The sequence below is a fragment of the Salmo salar genome, chromosome 12, assembly GCF_965601325.2.
Source record: "Salmo salar chromosome 12, fSalSal1, whole genome shotgun sequence".
Taxonomy (NCBI): domain Eukaryota; kingdom Metazoa; phylum Chordata; class Actinopteri; order Salmoniformes; family Salmonidae; genus Salmo; species Salmo salar.
The window spans coordinates 51,746,298-51,766,084 of NC_138302.1; the positions used below are offsets into that span (position 1 = coordinate 51,746,298).

General features: G+C 45.2%; 1 protein-coding gene across 3 annotated transcripts in view; it reads left to right on the plus strand.

Annotated features, from left to right (window-relative positions):
* LOC106565213 (plexin-A1) overlaps positions 1-19,787 on the plus strand; it is a 256,630-nt gene that overhangs the window by 200,524 nt on the left and 36,319 nt on the right. For all 3 annotated transcript variants that reach the window (XM_014132076.3, XM_014132080.3, XM_014132077.3), the window contains exons 14-19: positions 4,238-4,361; positions 4,493-4,629; positions 8,754-8,921; positions 16,478-16,571; positions 17,851-18,087; positions 19,519-19,662. In XM_014132076.3, coding sequence (XP_013987551.1) covers positions 4,238-4,361; positions 4,493-4,629; positions 8,754-8,921; positions 16,478-16,571; positions 17,851-18,087; positions 19,519-19,662 — 904 coding nt within the window. The remainder of the gene's footprint in view (positions 1-4,237; positions 4,362-4,492; positions 4,630-8,753; positions 8,922-16,477; positions 16,572-17,850; positions 18,088-19,518; positions 19,663-19,787) is intronic.

A 19,787-nucleotide genomic window follows, 5' to 3' on the forward strand; every position in this document is an offset into this window, starting at 1 on the left:
GGGGTCCAGATTTTGCAGCTCTTTCAGAACATCAGCTGAATGGATTTGGGAGAAGGAGAAATGGGGGAGGCTTGGGCGAGTAGCTGTGGGGGGTGCAGTGCTGTTGAATGCAGTAGGGGTAGTTAGGTGGAAAGCATGGCCAGCCGTAGAAAAATGCTTATTGAAATTCTCAATTATAGTGGGCTTATCGGTGGTGACAGAGTTTCCTATCCTCAGTGCAGTGGGCAGTTGGGAGGAGGTGTTCTTATTCTCCATGGACTTTACAGTGTCCCAGAACTTTTTAGAGTTTGAGTTGCAGGAAGCAAATTGTTTGAAAAAGCTAGCCTTGGCATTTCTAACTGCCTGTGTGTATTGGTTTCTAACTTCCCTGAAAAGTTGCATATCGCGGGGGCAGTTTGATGCTAATGTAGAACGCCACAGGATATTTTTGTGTTGGTTAAGGGCAGTCAGGTCTGGGGAGAACCAAGGGCTATATCTGTTCCTGGTTCTAAATTTCTTGAAAGGGGCATGCTTATTTAAGATGGTGAGGAAGGCATTTAAAAAAAAATAACCAGGCATCCTCTACTGACGGGATGAGGTCAATATCCTTCCAGGATACCAGGGCCAGGTCCATTAGAAAGGCTTGCTTGAAATGTTTCAGGGAGCGTTTGACAGTGATGAGTGGAGGTCGTTTGACCGCTGACCCATTACGGGTGCAGGCAATGAGGCAGTGATCGCTGAGATCTTGGTTGAAAACAGCAGAGGTGTATTTAGAGGGCACGTTGGTTAGGATGATATCTATGAGGGTGCCAGTGTTTGCGGCTTTGGGGTTGTACCTGGTGGGTTCATTAATAATTTGTGTGAGATTGAGGGCATCAAGCTTGGATTGTAGGATGGCTGGGGTGTTAAGCATGTCCCAGTTTAGGTCACCTAGTAGCACGAGCTCTGAAGATAGATGGGGGGCAATCAGTTCACATATGGCGTCCAGAGCACAGCTAGGGGCCGAGGGGGGTCTATAGCAGGCGGCGACAGTGAGAGACTTGTTTTTGGAGAGGTGGATTTTTAAAAGTAGAAGTTCAAATTGTTTGGGTACAGACTTGGATAGCAGGACAGAGCTCTGCAGGCTATCTCTGCAGTAGATTGCAACACCGCCCCCTTTGGTCGTTCTATCTTGTCTGAAAACGTTGTAGTTAGGGATGAAGATTTCAGAGTTTTTGGTGGACTTCCTAAGCCAAGATTCAGACACAGCTAGGACATCCGGGTTGGCAGAGTGTGCTAAAGCAGTGAATAAAACAAACTTAGGGAGGAGGCTTCTAATGTTAACATGCATAAAACCAAGGCTATTACGGTTACAGAAGTCATCAAAAGAGAGCGCCTGGGGAGTAGGAGTGGAGCCAGGCACCGCAGGGTGTCCTGCACATGGAGCGACTCTGGGGGCGACTGGCCATGTCATCTCCGTAACCCTGTCAGAGCTGTGATGGCGGAGGCGTTAGGGTGGGGAGGTGGGTTACGGCAATGAGCATCAGAGGTTAAGGGTTAAATGGTGTGCACGGTGTGGAGATTGGAGGAAGGTCGTAGTGGAATAAGGTCTGGTCAAGCTCAGCCCACACACACACACACAGGTCACATACAGTTGAAGTCGAAAGTTGACATACATTTAGGTTAAAGCTTGTTTTTCAACCACTCCAGAAATGTCTTGTTGACAAACTATAGTTATGGCAAGTCGGTTAGGACGTCTAATTTGTGCATGACACAAGTCATTTTTACAACAATTATTTACAAACAGATTATTTCACATATAATTCACTGTATCACAATTCCAGTGTGTCAGAAGTTTACATACACTAAGTTGACTGTGCCTTTAAACAGCTTGGATAATTCCAGAAAATTATGTCATGGCTTTAGAGTCAATTGGAGGTGTATCTGTGGATGTATTTCAATGCCTACCTTCAAATTCAGTGCCTCTTTGCATGACATCATGGGAAAATCAAATGAAATTAGCCAAGACCTCAGAAAAACTATTGTAGACCTCCACAGGTCTGGTTCATCATTGGGAGCAATTTCCAAATGCCTGAAGGTGCCATGTTCATCTGTACAAACAATAGTACACAAGTATAAATACCATGGGACCACACAGCCCAGAACAACAGCAAAGGACCTTGTGAAGATGCTGGAGGAAACAGGTACAAAGTATCTATATCCACAGTAAAATGAGTCCTATATCGACATAACCTGAAAGGCCGCTCAGCAAGGAAGAAGCCACTGCTCCAAAACCGCCATTAAAAGAAAAAGCCAGACTACGGTATGCAACTGCACATGGGAACAAAGATCATACTTAATAGAGAAATGTCCTCTGGTTTGATGAAACAAAAATAGAGCTGTTTGGCCATAATGACCATTGTTATGTTTGGAGGAAAACGGGAGATGTTTGCAAGCCGAAGAACACCATCCCAACCGTGAAATACTGGGGTCGCAGCATCATGTTGTTGGGTTGCTTTGCTGCAGGAGGGACTGGTGCACTTCACAAAATAGATAGCATCATGAGGGAGGAAAATTATGTGGATATATTGAAGCAACATCTCATGACATCAGTCAGGAAGTTAAAGCTTGGTCGCAAATGAGTCTTCCAAATGGACAATGACCCCAAGCATACTTCCAAAGTTGTGGCAAAATGGCTTAAGGACAACAAAGTCCAGGTATTTGAGTGGCCATCACAAAGCCCTGACCTCAATCCTATAGAAAATTTGTGGGCAGAACTGAAAAAGTGTGTGTGTGAGCAAGGAGGCCCACAAACCTGACTCAGTTACACCAGCTCTTGTCAGGAGGAATGGGCCAAAATTTACCCAACTTATTGTGGGAAGCTTGTGGAAGGCTACCCAAAACGTTTGACCCAGGTTAAACAATTTACAGGCAATGCTACCAAATACAAATTGAGTATATGTAAACTTCTGACCCACTGGGAATGCGATGAAAGAAATAAAAGTTGAACTAAATCATTCTCTGTACTATTATTCTGACATTTCACATTCTTAAAATAAAGTGGTGATCCTAACTGACCTAAGACGGGGAATATTTACTAGGATTAAATATCAGGAATTGTGAAAAACCGAGTTTAAATGTATTTGGCTAAGGTGTATGTACATTTCCGACTTCAACTGTACATCACAGACAGACGTGCACACATGCAAAATGGAGTGTACACACATTTACCAACAAAACTGTACATCTCATCAAGCTTCTTAAGCTCTCTCTCTTTTATTTTCTTCCACTTTGACTGCTTAATAGTCCCCTTATCTTCACTGTAATGATTCCAGTGAGAATGTTAATTATCTGCTAAAAAGTCTCCTCGCTGTAATCATTGTCTTTCCCTGCGTGAGACCAAACAAATAAACAATTGCATCGGAATGCGGACGTCATCGCTGCAGCGATGGAGAGCGGTTGCCGTGGCCACCTGCAGCGAGGACAAAAGCAGCAGAGTTAATAACTCATCGCAGGCGGAGGGAGGGAAGGAGGGAGGGAGGGAGGGAGGGAGGGGACAGCAACGAGATGGGAAGGATACGAGCTCGTTCAATTAATCACCACCCTCCCCCCACTTAAACCCTGTTCTCTCGCTCTCTCTCTCTCTCGCCTCTCTCTCTCTCTCTCGCGTCTCTCTCTCTCTCTCTCTCTCTCTCTCTCTCTCTCTCTCTCTCTCGTTCTCTCTCTCTCTCTCTCTCTCTCTCTCTCTCGTTCTATTTGGCTAATTAACAGTCTGGAGTGTCTGAGGCGGGTGAAACATGAGGTCTAGGGCTACGTGTGTGTGTGCACAATCCGTTGTGTGTGTGCGTGCGTGCGCAGATTACTGACATGTGCCCATGTCTGTGTGTGTGTTCTCGCCTGCGGTGCCCAACCTCCTCAGACGCTCGTCCTCTGCCTCAATCATTTCTAAAATGGATTTTCATTTGGCCAGCCGCCGCCCAAAGCCAAACACAAGGCTTATGGGGTTATAATATCCTCTAATACCGTCGTACAGACACAAAATGGAGCCTCTCTCTCCTATCATACCTCTCCAGGTACAAGTGGGTGTCATCACCATCACACACTGTATCCCGGGCTATGGATATGGGCAAGGCTATGCTATACTCTGTGGCATGGTTACCCTTGGACTAATGCTGTGGATAGGTCAATGGTTATGATGATCATATTTGTAGTGTCACTCACCAACTCTCTCGCTCTCTCTCTCTCGCTCTCTTTCTCGCTCTCTTTCTCGCTCTCTCAGGATCGTGTGTAAGCTGGCTGACGCGACAGGTTACCGAGTGCAAGAGGCTCACGTGGAAGTGTGTGTGAGGGACTGCACACACGCCGACTACAAAGCCATCTCACCCAAGGCCTTCACTTTTGTGGTAAGCCCCAATCATACCTGTGCTCAATTGTCCTTCTGTAATGTTGTGTCCTTTCATCATTGGGGGAAAAAAACAGTTGATCCCAGAACAAATGAATTCCTGACATGTGTTGATGTATTCCTCTTCCCCAGTCTCCCTACTTCACGCGTGTGCTGCCCTCCAAAGGCCCCCTCTCGGGGGGCACCCGCATCACCATCGAGGGGAGCCACCTCAATGCAGGCAGCGCTGTGGCGGTCAAGATCGGCCTCCACCCCTGTTGCTTCGAGAGGTGAGCTCTCTGACAACCCTGTAACAATGACTGTTGTGTTTAAGGCTGCATTGCTAACTATATTGGTTTATTTTGATGTTATGGCAATGAAGAACCAGAATTTTGGATGCGAATGACCGCCCGCCATTTGCGATGGGAATGGCTTATTACGGGTATGACTTCGTTTGTTTTGGGAATGACTGCCCACCGTTTGTGTTAGGAATGACTTCCTCTGTTATGGGGATGACCGAGGTCTGTGTGTATGGATTTTTCTTATTTGCTTTCCGTTGACGACAAGTGATCTGGAATTTGGGTTGAAAAATGCTCTACGTGAATTACGTTTCCCTTTTGTGCTATATGTTACGGGCTGGGTAAGTTCTCCAACACTCTACAGGAGAAGCTAGAAAAGGTGAGAAGGCACGACACGGAGATGTCTGTTCTCCTGTAGCGAGTGCTCTCTGTCTCCATAGTCTTTCATGATGAAACACGCACGCTAACTCGCACGTACAGTACCAGTCAAATGTTTGGACACACCTACTTATTGCAGGGTTTTTCTTTATTTTCACTATTTCTATATTGTATAGTGAAGGCATCAAATATTATTTTAGATTCTTCAAAGTAGCCACCGTTTGCCTTGATGACAGCTTTGACACTCTCTTGGCATTCTCTTTTGGCAATGCTTTTCCAACTGTCTTGAAGGAGTTCCCACATATGCTGAGCACTTGTTGGCGGCTTTTCCTTCACTATGTGGTCCAACTCATCCCAAACCATCTCAATTGGGTTGAGGTCGGGTGATTGTGGAGGCCAGGTTGTCTGATGCAGCACTCCATCACTCTCCTTATTGGTCAAATAGCCCTTACACAGCCTGGAGGTGTGTTGGGTCATTGTCCTGTTGAAAAACAAATGATAGTCCCACTAAGCGCAAACCAGATGAGATCGCGTATCGCTGCAGAATGCTGTGGTAGCCATGCTGGTTATGTGTGCCTTGAATTCCAAATGAATCACTGACAGTGTCACCAGAAAAGCACCCCCACACCTCCTCCATGCTTCACTGTGGGAACCACACATGCAGAGATCATCCGTTCACCTACTCTGCGACTCATAAAGACACAGCCGTTGGATCCAAAAATCTCTAATTTGGACTCAACAGACCAAAGGACAGATTTCCACTGGTCAAATATCCATTGCTCGTTTTTCTTGACTCAAGCAAGTCTCTTCTTATTGGTGTTCTTTGGTAGTGGTTTCTTTGCAGCAATTCGACCATGACAGCCTGATTCACACAGTCTCCTCTGAACAGTTGATGTTGAGATGTCTGTTACTTGAACTCTGTGAAGCATTTATTTGGCCTGCAATTTCTGAGGCTGGTAACTCTAATGAACATCCTCTGCAGCAGAGGTAACGCTGGGTCTTCCATTCCTGTGGCGGTCCTCATGAAAGCCAGTTTCATCATAGCGCTTGATGGTTTTTGCGACTGCACTTGAAGACACTTTCAAAGTTCTTGTTGACTTTCGTGTTGACTTACCTTCATGTCTTAAAGTAATGTTGGACTGTCGTTTCTCTTTGCTTATTTGAGCTGTTCTTGCCATAATATGGACTTGGTCTTTTACCAAATAGGGCTATCTTCTGTATATCACCCCTACCTTGTCACAACACAACTGATTGGCTCAAATGCATTAAGAAGGGAAAAAATGCCACAAATAAACTTTTAACAAGGCACACCTGTTAATTGAAATGCATTCCAGGTCGACTACCTCACGAAGCTGGTTGAGAGAATACCAAGCGTGTGCAAAGCTGTCAAGGCAAAGGGTGGCTACTTCGAAGAATCTCAAATCTAAAATATATTTTGATTTGTTTAACACTTTTTTTTGTTTACTACATGATTGCATATTTGTAATTTCATAGTTTTGATATCTTCACTATTATTCTACAATGTAGAAAATAGTAAAAATAAAGAAAAACCCCTTTAATGAGTAGGTGTCCAAACTTTTGACTGGTACATATATACACATATATACACTCGCACACACACACAGCGAACTCGCAGTGTACCGTGCACTCATCTAAAGCCTCAAATGAACATGTGTTAGCAGATGGCAGGAACACCTCACGGAAGAACGAGTGCCTCGTTAACACCTCTCAAAGAAGAGGGTTTGGAAATTTCTCTGAAATATAGAAAACGAAAAGAAAGCGAACTGAATCAGAGGAGAACATGGGAGAAGACAAACGTTCTTCACCGTAGTAAAAGACCCAGGATATACCCATACATTTACCTTGCAACGCAGACTGTTTTTTTCCTGACCAATTAGCTTAAGACGTAATTGTGCACAAGGCACTATCAACATGATTGGTGGGTGGTATATAGACAGCCGTTTGTGACATGGTTTGTACAAGAGGCATATATGCGTGCAGCAATGGCATCTGTTGATATCGGGAAAACGTGTTGAGCTAAATCCTTGACTGGCTCTGAAACGAAAGCTGCTGTCTTTTGATATAGTATTGGAATTACCAAAAATACTATGATCTAAATTGATGGCAATATCGATAATATACTGTATGATGGGCTACATATTGAGCTGTTTTGGTCCAGTCACATGGGGCTCATCTCAATAGTCTAAAGGTCCCTTCATCTCTCCTCACCTTCATCTGCATTGATCTGAAAACACAGGATAGGTGAATTCAAGGTGATGGATTCCCACCGGAGTTTTGATGCCACCTTGTCTAGTTTATAGCAGTGCAGATGAAGGCGAGGAGAGGAAACCACTCTAGACTATTGAGATGCAAACCTCGCACAGCACATACAAATCATTGTTCTTTCAGACCCACTCTAGCTTAGCAACATTCTATGTCTCTAAAGTAATGGACTTGGAAAGCGTTTTTCTCTTTTTTTGCGCGTCACGTCCAAACGTTTTGTCTTTCATCTCCAAGTTCAACGCGGCCGCTTTAATCAAAGCCTATTTACCCGAGTCATTCAGCCACTTATCTCCCTCTGAAACCAATTTCTTCCCCTTCTCTCTCTCTCTTTCTTTCTCGTTCACTCTCTTTTCCCATTCTTTTGAACCGGCTGACAACAACCTTGTCAAAATATGTACGGCATACCGCGGGTGTCGCCGGCGAGTGTTGTGGATGCGGTTGCCTGGGCAACATAGTGGTGCAAGCGGAATATGGAAAAGGCGCTTTACTTTTTTATTTTTTCCTTCCCTTCTTCCCCGTACACCTTTCAGCGGAGCCCTGGAAGACGGGGTGTTTTAAATTGCTTCTTACGAGACAGCAGGGATGTGCTCGCGGAAAAGCATCCTTGCTTATTTTCCCTTCCACTTAGTTCCCCCTCAGCTGCTGTCGTCTCGCTAGTATTTTTTCCCTCTCTCTCCCTCTCTCTCCTCTCAATTTCTTGTCCATAACAGATGGGATTTGTGTATGAAATAGCCGTTGTGTAGGATAGTTAAGTGTGTGCACTCATCACACACACACATGCACACACCGTGTGTATGCGCACGCGCCATACATGTGCATCGATTCACATGCATTCTACAGAATCTTGCAAACATATATACACATGCACGCACGCACACACACACACACACACACATGCATCCTAATATGTACACTCGCAGGAACACTCACATTATGCAGATGTTCAAACACGGCAGGCTTCTGCTGTCTGCTTTGCCAACACAAAAACATTTCATCAGAGGAGATGGAAGTAGAGTGCAAAGTTTGTCCAACTAACCCGAACCGCGAAACTTTCGTAACACAGCACAGCTGGCTAGGTGTCTGAGGGGGTTGCATCATCTAGGGATGACCGGCGTTCTCTGGGCCTCTGCCACTCCAGATCAGTCAGGGAGAGAGAGAGCAGAGAGAGCAGATCTTTGAAGCCAGAGCTCTGGGTATGTCTGTCTGACGAAACCCCCGTCTGAAATGCTGAAAGCACTGGGGCTCTCTGCACTCTGTGTGTGTGTGTGTGACATACTCTTCCCTTCATGTCAAATACACACATCACACGGTGACATACTTTATTGTCCATTGTTTTTATTTATTTATTTAATTGAACCTTTATTTAACTAGGCAAGTCAGTTAAGAACATATTGTTATTTACAATGACGGCCTATGTTCCTTCCTCATGTAACACACTCCCTCTGCCCTTCCAGGCGGAGTGCCAGGGAGATAGTGTGTGTGACGCCGGCGGGTCTGACTCCCGGCGGTACCCCCGTCATGGTGGACATCAACTCAGCTGAGCTCAGGAACCCAGAGGTCAAGTTCAACTACACCGAGGACCCCACCATCCTCAAGATCGAACCTGACTGGAGTATTGCAAGGTGAGTGGGAACCGGTTGGAACTGGGCCTGTATCGACAAAGCATCCGAGACCAGTGCTGATCTAGGCTCTGTCTATATAATCATTAGGATCTTAGACGCAGCGCTGATCCTAGATCAGCACTCCTACCCAGTGGACACAGAACGTGGTCGAAAACTGGTTGGAACTAGTCTTAACCGGTCTTAACAGATTGCTTTAGATCTTTTGATGGACAGTTTTATTTTAGTTATATTTGGAGATCTGAGAGGATTGGATAGGTGTAAGGCAAATAATGTGGCACTAGCGTCCCCTTGCAACTATATTGCTTAGACCAATCCAGTCGTCTCAGATTTTCCACAAGTGCACAGCGGGTAGGGGTTGATTTGGGATTGGGCATTAGTCTTAGCACTGAGCCAAGTATGCTGCAGGCACACTTCAGTTTCACACACAGTATCGAGTGATATCAAACACGCAGGCGCTGGTATTTTTTACCACATTATTTTCCCCCTGAAAACGGATACAACAGCAAATCTTTGCTGAAAAGGGACTCGAAAGCCGCTGGTAGTTTGTGTTGCAGTCGACGCAAAGACTGTATAAATATTGTCAGACTTATTCAAATGAGACAATGTAGTGAGCCAGTTTGCCACAGGAATATTTATGAACAAACACAAGCTGTGTACAGAGCAGGAAGTGGATTCCAATGCAAAACGGGCTTGAAAGAATGACCTAGAAAAACTGAGTTGGTGTTCATTGCTCAGGCAGGGAGGCAGATAGCACACTTGATGCTCCCTAAATAGTAATGTGGCCTTCTATCAACTCAAACAGTCTAATTGACTGAAGTAATATCTTTCTGGAACACCTTCTATAGGTCACCTGTCTTGTAATGTATTATAAAGACATTATATGGTATTTATTATAAGGGACATTTCAACACTTTTCAACTCGAAACTCAATTATTTTTAAAGTGACCCCCGATGTCACCATAAGAGGTCCTTTTCCTTGTATATATCTTTGACTACATGTAGAAAATGTCCATTTTCACACATTTAGAAGCTGGTCGGGTGCTGCTGGACATAATAGATATGTGATAAAAAGTGGTCAAGTGCCCCTTTTAATATGAATTTATAGTCTCTTATAAGGACCCCATAGAAGATTGAAAAGCAAGTTCAATGGAGAGTGGATCCAGGTGAGGAAACAATGAGCAACTAATTGGTAAACCTAAAATGGCTACCCTGGAAAGTATGCACAAAGTATTTAAGTGCTTCCATTCAGCCACCGGATGATTGGCAGCTGCATTTCAAGGGCACCCAAACAGACATGATGCCGTCGGACCGAAAAATGTCCGCCAGTCGCCAGGGGGAATGGGACAAACCACTACGGAGACACCACGAGGGGATAGTAGAGGTGAAAATAGGAGAAGCGTTTTTAAATCTCCGTAGGGGCAGAGAGACGATCGGCAGGCTCGACACACGAATGAGGTGCGAGGAGGCGAGCGGTCTCATTTGGAACTGAGGTGTGAAATGAAGGAGTGGAGACGTAGCAAGAAGGAGGAAAAGGTGTTAGTGTCGCTAGCGTTAGCCTCAGGAGGGAACTTGACCTCACTGGCTCGCTTGTTATTTGGTGTTTTTCTCACCGCTCCCGGGGGATTGGCTGTTTCTCCTCCCGGCCAATCATGACGTGTGTATGTCGCAAAAGCAAATTTGTCGCCGCATCCTCTCCGGCAACCTTTTTCACACGCCCGCAACAAACAACAAAGGTGGTTCCGACACACGTTCACCACACAACGTTGGTTAAACATAGAGGGTCGACACAACTCACTTGTTACTTTTCAGCTTGTGCTGGGACACTGACGGTCTCCCTGTGCCAACCTCACAGTGACGAAACGGCACAGGGGAGATGTCACATAGGAATGGGTTTCTCAACGTCACCTGGAATCAGTACAATAGTAGTCAACTCCTACCAAGTGCCACTCTTAGTTACCCCACTCCACCTTGCCACCTCCTGAGTGGTGTTCTATCGACCCCTTTGTCTGTAACAAGTATTTGCTTTAGTGTCTTTACACAGATGAGCAGGTGAGCCTAGGGCAGGTTAGCTTGCATGCTTACTGATTCAAACTTGTCACATTGCGTCATGTCACTCTGGTTTAGGGAGGTCAGCCTCCTGTGGTTGAGAGGGGGTGTCTGGTGGGGACGTGACTCTTGCCCATGTTACCCTTGTCCTTATGGGTAATTGTCAGGTGAGTTGAAAAAGTCAAATGGTGAAAAGTTCAGAGAACCAGCTATTCCACAGTCTGGGTCAGGACTGGGCGATATCGAATGAATGCAATATTCTAAATGCCTGTATCGCAGAATCAAGTTGCTTTTTTTGTTTTGTCTTTTTTGGTCTCGTTCGCTTCTTCTGTGCTGTGCACCTTCCCATTTACACCAGAGATCGGTATATAATGACGAGATGCTCATGTCTCTGCCTTAACAATGGGAGTCGTTGTCCCAGAGGTGGGAAGGCAGGCGACCAATCTTAGGTTCGAAATAAGCGCATAGGAATGCATTGGGCTTATTTTGGACAGATTTTGGCAAGAGCGCTCCTCTTTCTCCCAAGGCCCCTCTCCCTACCACTTACAACAACAAAGGTGAGAGATCACTTCTTCCTCTCTGACAAACGGTTTAAACTCTCTATTTGCATTTGAGGTTTGGTCCAACAGAATCGGTCATATGCATACGAAAACACATGGAGACATCATTTTACTATAATAGAGGAGAAGGTAACCTTTCGAACCATACCCTGTTTGTTTCAACTCCTCAAATTTGGAGCAGAGCAGACACTACTAAAACGGATGTACCAATGAACGTTCATTCTGGAAAATGAATGCTCAGTTTGTCGCGCGCCCGTTAGTGTAACACGTATCGCTAGTAGCATTTTAGTAAAATAAAGATTACTATACTCGCTGTCTAGTCTGTTTTTAGAAATGTGCAATAAGCATAAAACAAATACATGAGGAATTGGCAACTCGTTCTCATTGTGAGAAATAAGGTTGGCCACTTGATTTCTTGAAAAAGAGAAGGAGAGCCGTAGACTCTAGGAGCTCAGATGCAATAATTTAATAACCTGACGTTTCGACAGACAAGCTGTCTTCATCAATCAAATGTATTTGTTAAGCCCGTTTTACTTCAACCAATGTCACAAAGTGCTATACAGAAACCCAGCCTAAAACCCAAAACAGCAAGCAATGCAGACGTAGAAGCACGGTGGCTAGGAAAATCTCCCTAGAAAGGAAGAAACCTAGACAGGAACCAGGCGCTGAGGGGTGGCCAGTCCCCTTCTGGCTGTGCCGGGTTGAAATTATAACAGTACATGGCCAAGATGTTTATAGATGACCAGCTGGGTCAAGTAATAATAATTACAGTGGTTGTAGAGGGTGCAACTGGTCAGCACCTCAGGGGTAAATGTCAGTTGGCTTTTCATAGTCGAGCATTCAGAGTTAGAGACACCAGGTGCGGTAGAGAGAGTCGAAAACAGCAGGTCAGGGACAAGGTAGCACGTCTGGTGAACAGGTCAGGGTTCCATAGCCACAGGCAGAACAGTTGAAACTGGAGCAGCAGCATGACTAGGTGGACTGGGGTATAATGACAAACACTGCGGGTCACTAGTTTATATATGTCAAAGGACACACAGGTGTCTGTAATCATGGCTGGGTGTGGTTTGATATCATTGGTTAATTTTCAGATATAAATAGAACATACAAAAAACATGAATGGATAGCATGGGATCATATATACAATTTGGCTACATAGGCCTACAACATTTATAATGAATAGCAAAGTCACAATAATCACAAGAATGGCTTCAGAGTCTATGTTGAGACTGAGGGGAGCAAGGGTCTTTAAATGAAAGATTTTAACAAATTGTCAAGGTCATCCCCTCTCCTAGGGAGGGTGACGTGTTCGATGCCGATATAACTTAGGGACGATATCGAGTGGTCTGCAACTGGGTACGTCAAGTTTTTGCCCCTAATGGTACTAAGATGCTCCGAGGTTCGTACTTGGAATTCCTGCTTCATTTTGCCAACATCATTTTTACTACAAGGACAAGTTATAAGATAAATAACTGCCTTAGTGGAGCAAGTGATAGCTTCAGTTTCCCTGTTTGGGGGTGTTTAAAGGCTCAGTTGGTAGCGCATGGTGGTAGAGCATGGTGTTTGCAACGCCAGCATGGTGTGTGCAATGCCAGGGTTGTGGGTTCGATTCCCACGGGGGACCAGTACAAAAAAAAAGAGGGGAAAAAATGCATGAAATGAAATGGATAAGAGTGTCTGCTAAATGACTCAAATGTAAATGTAAAATAAGTGCCATTGCACTGAGCGCAGCCATTACACTTGTAGTTTCCATCCGGAGAGGCGCAAATAGACGTTGTGCGTGGTTTTTTTGGGATGGTAAATGAGTTTACCAATTGATCTCTGAGATTTCTGCCCGTGAGAATACGACCAAGGAAGGGTCCGAAAACACAATACCGATACTGTCATCGGATCTTAGAATGTGCCAATGTTTGTGAACGATTCCCTTAATTTGTTCCGAGCACTTTGAATAGCGGGTAGTGAACAAACAGTTGGAGGTTACTGAAGGTTGTGTATATAACAATTCAACTGTTTTGCCCTGTTAGCTGAATTCAGAACTTGTGAAATGATTCATCAAGCTCTGTCAGGTTGGATGGGGAGCGTTGCTGCACAGCTATTTTCAGGTCTCTCCAGAGATGTTCGATCGGGTTCAAGTCTGGGCTCTGGCTGGGCCACTCAAGGACATTCAGAGACTTGTCCCAAAGCCACTCCTGCATTGTCTTGGCTGTGTGCTTAGGGATGTTGTCCTCTTGGAAGGTGAACCTTCGCCCCAGTCTGAGGTCCTGAGCGCTCTGGAGCAGGTTTTCACCAAGTGTCTCACTGTACTTCGCTCATCTTTCCCTCGATCCTGACTAGTCTCCAAGTCCCTGACGCTGCAATACAGCCCCACAGCATGATGCTGCCACCACCATGCTTCACCGTAGGGATGGTGGCAGGTTTCCTCCATACTTGACGCTTGGCATTCAGGCCAAATAGTTCAATCTTGATTTCATCAGACCAGAGAATCTTGTTTCTCATGTTCTGAGTCTTTAGATGCCTTTTGGTAAACTCTAAGCGGCCTGTCATGTGCCTTTTTACTGAGGAGTGGCTTCTGTCTGACCAATCTACCAGAAAGGCCTGATTCGTGGAGTCGTGCAGAGAAGGTTGTCCTCTGGAAGGTTCTCCCTTCTCCACAGAGGAACTCTGGAGCTCTTTTAGAGTGACCTTTGGGTTCTTGGATACTTCCCTGACCAAGGCCTTTCTCCCCTGATTGCTCAGTTTGTCCAGGTGGCCAGCTCTAGGAAGAATCTTGGTGGTTCCAAACTTCTTCCATTTAAGAATGATGGAGCCCAATTTGTTCTTGGGGACCTTCAATGTTGCAGAAATGTTTTGTTACCTTTCCCCAGATCTGTGCCTCGACACAATCCTGTCTCTGAGCTCAACGATCAATTCCTTCGACCTCATGGCTTGGTTTTTGCTCTGACATGCACTGTCAACCTTTGGACCTTATATAGACAAGTGTGTGCCTTTAAAAAGCATGTCCAATCAATTGAATTTACCACAGGTGGACTCCAATCAAGTTGTAGAAACATCTCAAGGATGATCAATGGAAACATGATGCACCTGAGCTCAATTTTGAGTTTCATAGCAAAGGGTCTGAATACTTATGTAAATAAGGTATTTCTGTTTAGTTTTTAGTAAATTTTCAAAAATGTCTTAACCTGTTTTTGCTGTATTCAATCAACTCATATTGGTGGGAGGGGCTTACCATACACAATTAGCAAATCCTGATTCTAAACACACATTTCTTCAACACACTTAACTGCTGCAGGTGAAATGGTGGGGAAAAAACATGTTAACTATGGCAGGATATGAATTATGACTGAAAAACAGGGCCCTTCAACAGAAACATTTAACACACACACACACTGGGGAATGTATGAGTGTTTTGGTGAGGATGTGCCATCTTCACACAGACGACGATTCATTTAATCAGGTGTCTTAGTGCTGGGCTGAAACAAAAGCCTGCACATCCTGTACCTCTCCAGTACCTGAAATGGACGATATCATTTTGGGTTTTAGACATTTGGAGGTGGTTCATTGATAACCTAACAACTCACACTAAATTCTTCCGCTGCTCTGTCGTTCACTACATACTTTAGTCTGAGACTGCCATCATTGAAGTTGTTTGTGACGAGTGGTGTTGTAAAAAAAAATAAAGTCATCAGCGATTAGATCGTCTCTAACCAATCAGAGTATCAAAGCCAATGACAAACTGCCACTTTACCCACGTGTGTTCTGGCTCTGGCCCAACCAATCGCTTTCTGGACCAATGAGACGGCCCCCGTATGTGTTCGCGTTCGGCAAAGGGTCAGGGAGGTACTCAGATCCAGACTCATTGCAGAGAATGGCCACGGGCAATAGTGTAGCGTTTGGCCGGAGCAAGGAGTCTGGGTAGCCGGGCAAGTTCATTGAGGTAATAATCTAGTATTTTGGTCCCTTCCCTGAAGCTATTCGAGTTTAAACAAGCTTTTAATATGCAAGTGCCTTAGCGTTGCCATCATTACCTCTGATGGAGTGCGTGAAACGGCTCAAATACTCTACGGTGTCGAGAACGCATTAACATTAATGCCGTAACTGGATGGCCTTTTTCACTTTGACAAAAATGTGAATTATCAGGCAAACGTGTGGTTCTCTGGAAGATATGGACTGCGTCCCAAATGGGACCCTATTCCCTTCATAAAGCACTACTTTTTACCAGAGGCCTTTCATCCATGGTATGCTTGTTATAGCCTTTTTGCAAGATATCAGGGAAGATATCACTGGGTATAACTGCAAGATATTAGATGAAAAATCGCGTGTTCCAGTGGATGGAGGTTTCAGGGGTAATTGGTGTCCCTCTCCCTAATTCTTTGACTGCATCCCAAATGGCACCCTATTCCCTATATCCCCCCTTCTCAGCTCGCAGCAACGATCCGGGCCCAGAACAGGGTCAATACGGTCCTCGGGTCCCGGGAAAAATAATCATAAATACACACATGCTCAGGCTTCGACCCCTGTTATCATATAAACACGCATAAGGCATGGAAGAATTTGCAGAATTGCAGGAAATTAGCTTTAAAACTGCGATTATTTTCTCTCCATCAAGAGGGGTGTGAACAGTTTGGGGTTGCAAGGTGGGGGTTTGTTACTACGCCGATAAATGACAACATCCATCCAGACCTTTGCCACCTAGGAAATTTGTGTGACCGGACCTTCTCAAATAGTACTCGAGTACCCCTGCTCTATATAGTGCACAACTTTAGACCGGATCCCTTGGGCCCATTTTGGACTCACCCTCTGCCTTCTGTAATATTAGAAAAAACATCAAGTGCCCTTATTCAATATTTTGATGCGATCGAACAGGGAATGGGATTATGGCTTTGTTATTGTAATGTTTATGTGTGTATGTGCTGTTATGGGTTTTGTTGTTGATGGTTTCCCCTTTTTCAGTGGCGGGACTCTGTTGACCATCACTGGCACCAACCTGGCTACCATCAGAGAGCCCAAGATGAGAGCCAAGTACGGGAAAGCCCAATCTGTCAACGTGAGTACTACTGACCCAGCACGCATACATACTGCACACACGCACCGTCCTGTATAACTAACCTTGTGAGAACACACAATTCAGTCCCATTCAAAATCCTATACTGCCTAACTTTATCTCTAAAACCTAACCCTTAATCTAACACTAATTCTAACCCTAACCCTAAACCCCCTAGAAATAGTATTTGACCTTGTGGGGGACTAACAATGTCCCCAGTTGGTCAAATTATTGTTTGTTTACTATTCTTGTGGGGACTTCTGGTCCCCACAAGTATAGTTAAACATGTCCAGGCAAACAGATGCGCGCGCACACACACACACACACACCTGACCCGGTGATCAACCAGCCCAGGGCCTATTTATGGGTGTGTGTTTTAGATGGTGAATCTCCATTTAGCAGGTTAACCTTTGAAATGTCAACCAGCAATAAACCTGGGCTGTCTGGCAAATCCCTCTATCCTTCCTTCACCTAGCACCACAGGGCTAGGCTAACCTTTTCTCTTTCAGTCTACCCTCTCCCTTCCCCTCTCTCTCTCTCACTACCTGCACAAAATATCCCAGACCAAAACAAAGTGTATTTTCCTGCTTTTTCCCTCTTCCGCGTCACCATTTTTATCCGTCTTCCCTTTTCATCTGTCTTCCGTGTCCCCCCCCGTGCGATTTCAGACCCCGTTAGCATATGCTAGCTAATGCGCTGTGATTACTTGGCATGCCAGAGGGAGGCTGGATGGCATGTTGTGGAAAAGTAGAGTCGTGAGGCGACCCAAACGTTTCCAAAGCGTGCTTTTTAGGATTGTTTGTTAGCGTGTTAGCATCAGTCTTGCTAACCTTCAGCATCAGTCCTGCTAACTTGTATATGCCCTTGCCGTCTCAGTCGCTCTACATTAATGGGAGCGGAGAATGTTTAGCCCACAGGGGGAAACGGCAGGAGATGGTATTGGCTTTTTTTGTCCACGTTCCTGTATAGATTATGAAAGCTATGACTTCGCTGTACATAATGAACCTGTCCAATGTCCTGTCTCAGCGCTGATGTTACTCAGATGTTGTTTTGTTGACATATTATTATTTATTTTTTTACATTAGTTATCTTTTTTGGGGGGGGCTATATGTCAGTGTACTGTTACATAATGAACTTATCCACCGTTCCCTTTTTTTGTTTTGTGTTTTTTTTCTACATTTTGTTAGCAATTTGTATTTATATTATGGAAGCTAACATTTAAATGTAATCGTAATGTACATAATGAACTTATCCATCCTCGCTCTCGCTCTCTCTCCTTCAGAACTGCACAGTGCTTAACAACACAGTGATGGTGTGTCTGGCGCCCTCTGTGGCCGTCTCGGAGAAGGTCTTCTCCGAGACGGGCAGCGGTCCCGATGAGATCGGCTTCATCATGGACGACGTGCGCGCCACCCTGGTTGTCAACGAGACGTTCAGCTTCTACCCGGATCCTGTGATAGAGCCGCTTAGTCTCACGGGCCTGCTGGAGCTCAAACCCAGCTCCCCACTCATCCTCAAGGTGAGACTGATGGAGACTGGAGCCCAGGGTGGGGGAGGAGCGTCCATGATTGTGGTGGGGGGGTCCTAGGGTGGAGTAGGGGGATTCTGAGGAAGCTAACAGGGTGGAGCACTGTTATTGTGTGGGGCCAAGGGTGGAGGAGCGTTCAAAATATATATTTTTAAATCTCTCCCAGGGAGGAGAAATGACAAAGTATAAATGCCTCCAGGTTCAATTGTAACCGTCAAATTGTAGACTTCAATCTCACCGACCGACTCGGGTTAGAAAAGAGTTAAAACTTCACAGCTGCATCCAATATATTTATGAAATGACGTTGATGTCAATTTTAATTGTCCTCGTTCTCTTAAAACCTTCCGTCAGAAATGGTCGTCCTATTTATTTGTTCCCTGCCACCCTTTGAGCTATTGCCTTTTCAAAAGAACGCTTTGAGACCCGACGTCACCTTAAAAGGCGCTACCTGTGCCGTTCGCTGCTGTGATAGGCCGAGAGCCCTTTGAAAATTATCATCCCAAATACAACGCAGATGTGCCACTTGCACCTGCTCCCCCATCAGATAACCGCAGAGCAAGTTCACAGCCAAATGGTAACTTTATACCAGAGCCTTTGAATCCCTCTTGCGCTTATATACTGACTCGCTTATTTTGTCATCTCCCCTCTCTCCTTGAACTTCAAAGACGTTCCTCCGGAGAGAAAAAAACTCCACCGTGATACTGTATATCATGGATATTTTATATGAAATCAGCTTTATTTTCCTTATAGCCAATCAGAAACGAGCTGGGGAGTTGAGAAAATTGTGACCCTCACAGTTTAAATAAAGATTCCATAATGAACCCTTACAATCCTTTGATTGCTGCGTCTTCCGTTTCTCTGAGAAGCCGGAGGGGTGGGGGGTGGGGACACACATAAAACCGGCATCATATTAAATAATTGTGGATAAATTAGATGTGCATCAGATTTTCCAAGCAATTAATTCCTCTCCCTGCAAAGCCTCGTGGGTAAGTGGAGGAGGGAGAGGGGGCAGGCAGAGACGTGTGTTTTGGTGGGTTTATTTATCCCTCTAAATTGGTTCCCTCTCGGCCAATGAGACGCCGCGAAAGCCCCCGTCAGGCTCAACTAAACGCCACCAGAATCCCAGGTCCCCCTACGCTAGGTCTTGACTTTACTAAAGAACCGCCTATGGCTAATAAGACCTCGCTACGGCATCTGTGGAATTAGGACTCGATCATCAGAAATCACCCCCTTTTTATGTATAATTAAATAGGTATGTACGTGACTGACGGTTAGAGGTGAGAGGGTGTGTTTTCGCGCGTGCTTGCGTGTACACAGTATGTGTGTGTTGAGTTTGTGTTGTGTGTGCGCACATGCGTTCCTATGCATTATCCTGAGCTGTGTGTCTAACGTGGTGTGTGTCTGTCGCGGTCTCTCTCCTAGGGTAAGAACCTAATCCCAGCGGCCCCTGGTAACGCTCGTCTCAACTACACAGTCCTGATCGGAGAGACACCCTGTGTCCTCACCCTGTCAGAGAGCCAGCTGCTCTGTGAGTGGCCCAACTTCACCGGAGAACACAAAGTCACCGTAAGTACTCTACTGAAGCCTCTTCGACTTTGGGTTGGGCTGTGCCGTGTGTCGTCTTGTGCGTCATTGGATCGCACTGTGTCGCAATCACGTCTCGTCTCTCTGTTTTTTTGCTCATCTTGATT